The sequence below is a fragment of the Lactuca saligna genome, chromosome 3 (genome assembly GCF_052625555.1).
Source record: "Lactuca saligna cultivar CGN05327 chromosome 3, ASM5262555v1, whole genome shotgun sequence".
NCBI classification, from domain to species: Eukaryota; Viridiplantae; Streptophyta; class Magnoliopsida; order Asterales; family Asteraceae; genus Lactuca; species Lactuca saligna.
Window position 1 is genome coordinate 35,590,220 of NC_136419.1, and position 11,165 is coordinate 35,601,384.

General features: G+C 36.0%; 1 protein-coding gene across 1 annotated transcript; it reads right to left on the reverse strand.

Annotated features, from left to right (window-relative positions):
• Positions 1 to 223: 223 nt before the first annotated feature.
• On the reverse strand, positions 224 to 626 carry LOC145035354 (uncharacterized). The gene is made up of 2 exons (XM_078983904.1): positions 529 to 626; positions 224 to 431 (listed from the first exon to the last, which is right to left on the reverse strand). The coding sequence occupies exons 1-2, from the start codon at positions 624 to 626 to the stop codon at positions 224 to 226; spliced, it is 306 nt and encodes a 101-aa protein (XP_078840030.1).
• Positions 627 to 11,165: the final 10,539 nt, after the last annotated feature.

Sequence of the window (11,165 nt, forward strand, 5' to 3'; positions counted from 1 at the left end):
TGGGAGAGGCCATGTATAAGTTACATTTATGGGTAGACTAGGGATGACACATAACAAAAGCATTTCTGCAAGCAAGCTAATGCGTGTGCCATAAATGAAATGATAAAATAAATGTGTCAAAAAATTGGTTATCGGGTCGGTTTGACAATAATATCATCTTAGGAAAATATTTATTAACTTGAATACCAAAGAATAAACTAATTTTTAAAAAATCATAAATTTCTTACAATTGTTCACCACGAGTTTTCATATCCCTAAAAAAATCTATAAGTTTGTCGTTGCTACTACCATCTAACACATCTTTCTCAATATATGAAACTTGACAGTCATTCATAAACTGATCACCCATTTTATTATGCAAATCATTCTTTATCAACTTCACTGCGGAAAAAGCACGTTCCACTGTGGATGTTGCAACGAGAATATCAATGCTAATTTTAGTAGTAGATACACCATTGGATATATCGTATGTTTGCTCGTTTCAACCATCAGTTTGCGAAGTTTTCAATTCTCTTCAAGTTATTAAACCTTGCATCTCCATGTACATCCTCAATATAATTTTGAAGACTTGCTCTAAGTTTTCCAATGTCATGTTCTTGGAACTCGTTTGCATAAAAGGTTGCCATCTTACGTAGTTTTACCACATTAAATGCTTGAAAAAGGCTTACTTGGACAAAAAGAAGCCATATAAACAAGTAATGATGTGGTTACGATTGTTGAGCTCTTGAGATGGCATATCTATGACCGTAATAAATACATCAATTTTATAGTGATGTAAGTAGTTAATCTGCAAATTAAATAGAACAATGGGTTAATGATTAATTTAGAACCTGGAAGAAATAGATCAACTTTACAGTTACAAACCTGTGAACCTTTGCGGCGAATTGCTCCATTGTATTAAGGATCTTCCATATTCAGAATTTCAATATCACATTTTTTGCAGCACAAAGTAACATCATTTAAGAGTGGTTCCCATCCTTCATCTCACATTTTTTTAAGTCTTGTCTTAGAGGATCTTACTTGATGCATTGCATTTACAATACCTTGATCTTTTTTTTTGCAACATGATGTTCAAATCATTTGTGACCCCTAATATATCAACCATCATGTGTAAGCAAAAAATAAAATCAAATGTTTGTAATGACTTCAAGAGACGATGTGCTTCTACTCTATGATCTTGACAATAACTATCAACTTTAACGTCTTCAAGTACTTCACAAATTGAAGAATACGTTCTCTTGATATTTAAGAGTGAACCAAAATGAGAACCCCAACGAGTATCACATGGTCGTTTGATACCAACTTCTTGATTCAAACCTGTACCACTTTGAATGTCACCTAAAATTAACATAAAAAATAAATTAGCAATATATATATATATATATATATATATATATATATATATATATATATCACCATAAAATAATTAGAAAACATAATAAAAAAACCTGTGGCCAATGCTTCCACCACTTTTGTTGCTTGTTTCTCTCTTAATTTGTGTCGACATTTATAAGAAGAGCCAATCATGTTTAACAAACGATAAGTCAAATAAAAAAAGTCATTTATGTCAGGGTGATTCTTTGCAACAAATACAAGTGCTAACTGTAATTGGTGAGCAAAATAATGAATAAAATGTGCATATTTCATTTCTTTCATAATAAGTGTCTTCAATCCATTAAATGCACCACTCATATTACTAGCTCCATGATAACCTTGTCCTGGGATCCTTTGTGGACTTAATCTACTTTCTGTTAGAAATAAATAAATAGTTTTATTCGTGACAAATCTGAAGTGTCACTAGCATGCTTTATGCCAATAAAGCTCTCCACAATAACCCCTTGGCTATTCACGAACCGCAAAACCAATTCCATTTTCTCTTTACAAGACACGTCATGTGATTCGTCTACTAATATTACAAAGAATTCATCTCCAATACCTTTCACAAATAGTCTTAATAGTTTCTTTTGTTGTAGCATGTACAATATCCTTTTGAATTGAACTACATGTCATTTGTGAATTTTTAGGAGCATTCTTTAAAACAACACCACCTACTTTATCATTTCGATCAGCATAGAACTCAAGAAGTTCAAGAAAGTTTCCACTATTAGTCGAGTCTTCACTTTCACCATGACCCCGGAAAGCTAACCTTTATCATAATACGAATCTTATACAATCTATAGAAGCATTTAACTTAATGTGTTGTTTGGTCTTTCATCAAATCAGTTTGCTTATCAAAAGCAGTAGCTATGGATTGTCTTTGGTTCATCAGATTTTGACACTTTTGGATTGCTATAATATGTGGACTTCCATCTTCGTGATGATTTAGACTCGTTCTCTTGTTCCAAGTATTATATCCTTTTTTTTTTTACAAAATGATCTGAACCACCTTGGTTTTTAATCTCAGTTTAAATAGATAACAATATAAATAAAATGCGGCTTCAAGTTTAATATTGTACTCTTTGTGATCATCAAACCAAGTGGGAACAAATATATGAAGTTTTCCTCCAATCTCTCTTTGTTGGAAAGAATGAGTTTGCAGTTGATAAGACCCTTTTTGTAAGTAGGATCTTCTAATCTCATCTCATTGATTTACATGATAAATTTCCATGCTTGGCCTTTCTCTGGGATCCATAGGAAGTGTGTTTAAATCAACTTTCATATATTTTGAAGAAGGTGTTTGTTGTTCGTCACTTAGTTGTGAATTACCATGATCATGAGATAAAGAGCTTGTTTCACCTTTTTTATATAATACCTCAACATTATGCCTAAAATGATAAAATAAATAATTACTCATCTAAGCAAATAATCATTACAATTGCTACAAATAAATATATAGATATAATCAAAATATATTACAGAACATGTTATATAAATGAAATAAGCTATATAATTATATCTTATATAAATGAGCTTGTTTCACTTTTTTATAATACCTCAACATTATACCTAAAATGATAGAATAAATATTTACTCATATAAATAAGTAATCAAAAAACTGCTACAAATAAATATATAGATATAATAAAATATATTATAGAACAAGTTATATAAATATATCTTATATAAATGAAATATGTAAAAGGAATTCGATATGCTTATTCTTCTAATTTTTTATTAAAAAAATAAAGACATTTTGCCTGACATACACAATAACAACAGTAAGTGCACATGTGGAGTCCCAAATCTAGGAACCAAAACTATGATCAAACAATCAAGCACAAGAATAGAGAAGAAGAAAGAATTAATCAAGCAATGCATACGTAGTAAAGCTGGGCCGCAAACACATTAGTTACACCTTGAAAACACACACATACACCGTGAACACTCTCTGAGAACGCTCCTAACACATTCTAACAGTCTCATATATATATATATATATATATATATATATATATATATATATATATATATATATATATATATATATATATATATATATATATATATATATATATATATATATATATATATATATATATAGGGACAGACTGGCTGTGAATAAGGTTCACCGCCGAACAGGCGTTGACGGCCGTATACTCGTTCACGGCCATGAAAGCCTTTACAATCGCAAACAACACCAAAATACACATCTAACGGACCAATACCCTATTAAGACCTATACAAATAGTTGCCTAGCCTAAACCACATATAAGTATGTCCTAACAATCTCCCCCTTGGTTGGGGACTAGCATGTACTCAGGTCTTCTTGAACATCACGTCTGATTTTCCCATAGCCCCATCCATAGCCTCTTTTAAATGATCTTAGTAACCATACTTGTGAACTCTTTGGCAATTGGCTCCATGATCTCTGTTTTGTAGATAATTCGATGTTGAGCCAAGGTGTGTATATCTCATTCCCTGAGCCGCAACAGATCTTTAGCATCAACAAGACGAAGAACACTATCGCTATCTAAGAAATTGATTACTGTTGTGGCTGTGGCTTCATCGAAAGCCCAAAATTCCATACTGTCCAGATATCCTTCTTGAAAATGTTGAGAAATAAGAATTTCTTTCAACTGTTTAGTAGGAGGCCACAACACTATCTTTATTAGATCGTTGGTTCTAGGATCAAGCACCTCCTTGTCTCTTCTAATAAGCAAATCCGCAATTTTCATTCCAACAAACTTTTCTTTGACTTGCCTCTCCAGAAAACGTTTGAAATTAAAGGACTTTGGGTCCTTAGAAGGATTATGGAATGGAGCTTCTGAAAGTTCCGTGAGATCGAATTTCATCCAGGAACTAAAGTCATGAGTGTCCTTTAGTATTCCGTGTAGCCCTGGTTCCTCTTCACCATCCACATATTCAAGTCATCATGAAATCCCCACATTATGATTCCCGATCGATTTCCAAATTTGTCGCCGAACCTTCGCTTTTCAAGATCAATTACCGTAAGTTGAGGCTGGTCTGCATGACAGTTCTCATGAAAGTTCCTCATGAAAAGCCATCCTTCTTTCTTCTCAGCAATAACATTTCTCTTAGCTTACCTAATGGTGATTCGAGGGTTGGCCTGGGCAGGTTCCTTTTCAAATCGATCGACAACCCATGTGGCTCTAAGGGGTGGCGAATCCATAATGTTGTCATGCTGAGGAGTCTGGACAGGGGCACCAGAAAAACCTTCAGTGGCAACGAATTCATCAATTGTTGTCTTGAACTTATCTCCAAGTTCTATTGCCAACTTGTTCTTCAAATCATAGTAGCACGCTATAAATGCTCCAAGGTGAGTCTGGACATCAGATATTTTCTTTAACTTTGATTCATTTTCTTTTTCAAGATTGGAAAATCAAATGTCGAGCTTTCCTATCAAAACAACCTTTTCAATAATTATCTACTATAATACTCCAAACTCTTCCTTGAGCTTTTAATCAGAAGGGTCCACTCCCCATGAGCTATCTTCCTTAATTGATATGCCTTTTCCGCGAGGAGGAAGGCCTGTTACTTCTTGTTCAGCCAAGACCCTTGCGATCCTCTTAGAGGCGATGTCGTGCTCAGGTATTGGGAGAGAGGAACCTCCAGGAGCTGAAGAGCTCCTGGTTTCAGATATTGTGATTGGTCCTTCTAGGGTCGGTTCGGTTGGAGTAGCAGCTGGTTTTGTGGTTGCAGGCTGTGTCGGCGGGGCTTGTTCCCGAATAAGCACTCCTGGACTCGGATCATGCCGTCTCATTTTCAATGGAGGCTAGGAGGTTTGTGTCACAACAAGATCACTCGCAGATGACATAGAACTTGGAATAACAACATGAAGGGGAGGAATCCTTGATGTTGCATCCGTATCAATTGTAGTACCGGCCATCTGATCTAAAGTAGGAGGCTTCGCTTTTTCAACGTCTTCAAGTCCCTTTATCTCCGTTGCATGTTGTGCAACATCATCGATATTGTCAAAGAAGGAGTCAAGGTCTTCATTTGTTCGCCAGTAATCATTATGCTCGAACTCAAAGTTGGAATCATCATTTAAACCCGATAAGTCACCACCCAAAATCTCATCATAATTACCAGTTCCCTCATACTCATCATCATACTCATCATCATCATCACCCACTTCTTTATCCATATTGTATTCACTTTGTACTTGCACTGTCGTCAATTGATCATGTTCCTCTGCCGCGATTGCGACAGGAGGAACTCTTTCTTCTTCGGATCAGAAACAGTAATAACATCATCTTCTGTTTCCATATGACCTGAAGATCTTTTTCAGAGGCCGATGCATCACCAACTTCACCAAAATTTCCAAATTTCACCAACGGGTACTTTCCCTGAAACATAAACTTCCCCTTTCTATTTTGCTTCATTAGCCTAAATGTGTTGGAGCCAAAAGATTTGATATCAAGTGTTTCTCCTCTTCTTTCGATTTATGGGTGCTTGATATTTAAGATCAATTGCATAAATCTTGGGTACATCAGAAACCTCTCCTTTTTCTTCCCTTCAATGTTCCCCACTATTTCATTCAATATGAATTTGGAGAAGTTGAATTCTAGAACCATGACCAGAGTTACGATTGCACTAGTATTGAGCAAGGAAATTTTATCAGCCTCAGCTCTTCGACCAAAAATGCAACTCACAAACACATGAGCTAAAAATCTCCAGTATGGTGGCAGAAGCTTTTTGATGGTAAGTGGAAACACCCCTTCATAGCCCATCTATTCAATGATAGATTTTGTATGATCCATTGAATTCTCAGTCGGAAAACTTGGTTTGTCATCAATTTGCAAAACCTCTCGAATGTTCTATTCCGTCACCAAAATCTTTTTTTCCTTTAACAGTAGCTTCTAGGGATATATAATAATCTTTACCTTTTTCACCACAACATTGCTACAAAAATCCTTGATTAAGCTTTGATAGATAACAAAGATGGATGTGAGGGCATGAACGAGACAACACTTCTTCAATCCATGAACCATGGACTTGAATTCAGTGTGTGCTGCATGTGGATTAACCAAGAAAATAGCCAAGTTGTGAATGTCATCGAATTTCAAGTAAGCCATTTTGACCTACATCAACCAAGCAAAGTGAGAAAAGACATATTTTAATCAATAAACTCCACGTTTTCTCATTAATCATAAAATTAGGCTTTTAATTTTGAATAAAAGTTAATGAAAATTGAATTTAAGGCAAAACTTTGGTTTATGGCCATGAATGGGTTCACAACCGTGAACACGTTTACGACCGTGGACCCTTCAAAGGCCATGAACAGTTCACAGATGCTAAAAATCAATTTTCCTTCAATAACCCCATCAAACATGGTCAATTTCAGGTAAATTTAGCATACGAGTGATCGCCAAGAAGATACCTACACGAATCAGTAAACAATTTTGGATGAAAAACACAAATTAAGATGAATTGATGAACAGTGAAGAGAGAGACCGGAGGGGTTCACGGCCGTGATCAGAAGAGTGGGAAAAGATGAATACGACCAACAACTCCAATATTTCTACATGGATCCAAACCCGGTCCACCATTCATGGACTGCAACTCAAGATGCCTCAAATCCAAGCCCAACAAATCCCATATATTTAAAAATAATTCAATTTGAAGACATAAATTTTTTTTTTTTAAAATCTAAAAAGTTTAAACTAAAGTAATTTTTTAATTTTTGATTTTTAGCAAAATAAGAATAAAAATAAAATTAAAATTAAAATGAATTAACATTAAATTCTCTTTTAAAATGCAAATAATATTTTTGTGATTTTTGGGATCAAAGTTTTTAGATAGCCTAAATCCGTTTGTCGGTACCTCCCCCTTCATGAATAGATCTTGTTAATCGCTGGTATTATAGTCCACTTAACCACGAAAGATTGTGACAAATTTAGGACATACAACAAATGAAAATACATTTGACCCTATGCTCCTAGATAGAATTCCTAAGGACCATTCAACTGATGACAACCAATGATATTGTTGTCCACCTAAATTAAGCATCAAGATCTACAGGCAACCTAATAAATGTTCAATTTTAGATGTACTAGAACATGTTTCCCGCTTCCTGATATACCCCGATAATCAAGAACTTCTGAGATACTCCTTACTTTAGGTTAGCAGACTATTATTATGAGAGAAGATAGATTTAGACTGCATATGTTAAGCACCCAGGTCGGACCATTTCCAATCACGTAGAGGGGTTAACATATGACTAACTAGAAGTAGATGGGTTGAGAAGTAGAATGGTGCTTATGCTGTGTATCAGGTCGGATGTTTTTCAATCACACAGAGGAGAGAACATATGGCTAATAAACAGGAAGAATTACATAGGTAGGAGATGCAAAAGAAATAGATTTGCATATGTTGCAGTCCAGGTCAGATATGTTCCAATCACACAGAGGTTACAACATATGACTGACACTAAGAAAGAAACAAAATAATTTTCTACATACCTACTTTATCGGAATTCCTCAGTCACCCTATCAATACCAGAATTAAGGATAGAGTCCGTACATCGAGGAAAAGTTAACCACAGTTCTAGATACTAATTTCTTTAATGTGACCGGTAGATTCTCATGTATATCTCCCTTCTTAATCTACCCAAGCATCGTATTGCCACACTAAATGGATTTATCTAGGTCAAGATTTGTCAAGTCTCTAGATACCTTAAGTTCATCTATACCTAGTCAAGTCCATTTAAATCTTTCGTGACTACCAGTGTATTAAATATAGAGCCTAAACAATTTAGCTTTGGTACCTAACACATATTCAAATTTGCCTGTTATCACATAATTGATATCACTTCCCAAGACATCACCAACAAAAATATATTTTTGGATTATTTAATTTTCTGAAAAAATAAAACAGAAATAACACTATTTTTGGATTTTTGAGATTTTCTAATTTTTGTTAGGTTTTTGTTTATTTCTCCCCCTAAATTTGTGCATAGGAGAGAATGGAAAGTAAATTTGTAAATTTAAACTATTCTAAAACAAAATTTAGTCCTTAAAACGAATCATTTTCAAAAAGCCCACAAGCATATCAAATCGATCTTTGTTAAACGGTTTTGTGAACAGATCCGCCACATTATTAGTAGTAGGAACCTGTTCCAACCGAATAAGAGAACACTCAAAACAATCTCTAATAAAATGTACTTTGATGTCGATGTTCTTGGTTTTAGAGTGTTAGACTGTAGTTTTAGCAATTTGAATTGCAACTTCGTTGTCACAAAAAATAAGGGTTTCTCGAAAGTTCAAACCATAATCCAACATCTGGTATTGGATCCATATGACTTGAGAACAATAGGCAGAAGCAACGATATATTCTGCCTCCGCCGTTGAGGTTGAGACTGTATGCTTTTTCATGCACTGCCATGACACCAGGCGATCTCCCAAAAACTTACATCCCCTAGAAGTTGATTTCCTGTCAAGCTCACTACCTCCGTAATTACTGTCAGCAAAAGCATATAAATCAAATTTAGAAATTTTCGGGTACCAAAGACCCAATTTTCTACTACCTTTGCGATAGCGAAAAATTCTTTTGAAACAACAGTTAAATGGGACGTGCACACTAACAGACCACGAACATGATATCTAGCCTGCTCGCGGTCAGATACATCAACGATCCGATCATCGATCTATATTCAGTTTGATCTACAGATGCGCCTTCAGGATCTGGAGTCAACAAGGGTCGCTCGACCATTGGAATCAAGGCAAGTTTTACGTCTCTGAACCCGAAATTCTCTAGCATAATGTCAACATAATTGGCTTGATGGATCAGGATTTCGGTTGAATTTTGTTTGACCTGAAGCCCCAGAAACATGGACATCTCCCCCAGAGAACTCATCTCAAACCTCTTCTTCATCACGGTTTCGAAATCCTTGCACAACTGTGGACTCGTTGACCCGAATATAATGTCATCGACATATATTTGCATAAGAATCTGATTGGCCCTAACATGCTTAATGCACAGGGTTTGATTGATTGTTCCCCGTGTATATCCATGCTCGAGCAAGTGCTTCGTAAGAGTTGCATACCACACCCTTGGAGCTTGATGTAACCCATATAAAGCCTTTTCTAACTTGTAGACGTGATTCATAAACTTTGAGTTGACAAACCCAGGAGGTTGATCAACGTAGATTTCTTTCTTCACACCGCCCTACAGGAAGGCAGTCTTGACGTCCATCTGGTAAACCGTGAAGTTCATGTAAGATGCATACGTGAGGAAAATGTGAATATCCTCTAAGCGAGCAACCAGTGCATAAACTTCGGTGTAGTCTAGACCCTCTATTTGACGTAATCCACGGATAACCAATCGCACCTTATTCCACACAATAACCCTTGAATCATCTTGCTTGTTTCGATAAAACCAGTGCGTGTCGAGGGCCTTCTTGATTTTAGGTAATTGCACCAGTTTCCAAACCCCCCAACTTTTTGAACTGATTCAGTTCTTCATGCATTGCATCAACCCAGTGGGGCTCATTCAGTGCCTTATCGATATTCTTTAGCTCAATTTGAGAGATGAAGCAAGAATAGAGACATGTGTTGAAGTCTCCACTCTGACTTTGCATTTGAACACCGTTGCCCAGCTGACCGATGACATTTTCGATCGGGTGATCGTGTTGAATTCTGGTAGGAAGCTCTTGGATGATGTCATTGAGCATTACAGGAAGGTTATTGATGTTGATGTGTCCGTCATCTACTGTATCAGACACCCCAGATCCTTCGACTTATAGTCAAGGATTCCCACTGGCCGCTCGATGTAGTTCAGGCTGTCATCAACCTGAAAATCCTCCTAAGGTATCACCACAGAATTGTCCACCAAACACTTCCTCAACTAGGAGACATGAAAAGTGCTATGAATCTAACTGAGTTTGGCTGGCAGATCCAGCTTATATGCCACCTTGCCCACCCGGGTAACAACCATGAAGGGTCCAATATACTTGGGGCCCAGCTTGCCCCGCTTCGTGAATCTAATTATGCCCTTCTATGGCGACACCTTCAGGAGCACCATATCCCCGACCTGAAACTCCAGGTGCGATCGATGCTTGTCGGCATAAATTTTCTGCCAACTTTAAGCAGTCTGAAGCCTGCTCCGAACATGGTGGATCCTCTCTGTAGTCTTGAGTACCACTTCAGTACTCCCCATAACCCTCTGACCAACCTCACACCAGCATATCGGGGTCCTGCACTTCCTCCCATACAACATCTGGAAAGGAGGACGGTCGATACTCGCGGGATAGCTATTTGTATCTGATCACCACAAATAAAGGCTCAGATACTAGTTACTATGTAACAGATATATAAATTACAAAGATAAGATGCGGATATATAAAGATTAAGAATTGCGGAATAAATATAAACATGAAAGCTATAATAATATAAATAAATGTATTTAAATGACATAAAGCTATAAATAATATAAATGACTGTATTTAAATGACGTAAAGCTATAAGTAATATAAATGAGTGTATTTAAATGACGTAAAGCTATAACAATTTATATAAATATATAAATATATATCAAGTAGGTTCGTCAATAAATTGACTGAACTGGTTTAGAACTGGACTAATCGAACGACTAGTCTATAAGTAAGTTCATCAAATAAATGACTGAACTGGCTTAGGGTTGGACTGGATCTTTATAGACTGTGTCTCTATTTGATTATAATTCAATCCGGTATTTAATAAGTAACACAAATTTCATTTTCATGTAAAACAGGTTGTTTACAAAACATTGCAAAGTACACGGGTGAT

Excerpts from the sequence above, each read along its gene's own strand:
- LOC145035354 (XM_078983904.1), bottom strand. The coding sequence starts at position 626 with ATGGCAACCTTTTATGCAAACGAGTTCCAAGAACATGACATTGGAAAA. Across the intron at positions 432-528 it reads GATGTACATGGAGATGCAAG|CATTGATATTCTCGTTGCAA; the intron begins GTTTAATAACTT and ends TACTAAAATTAG.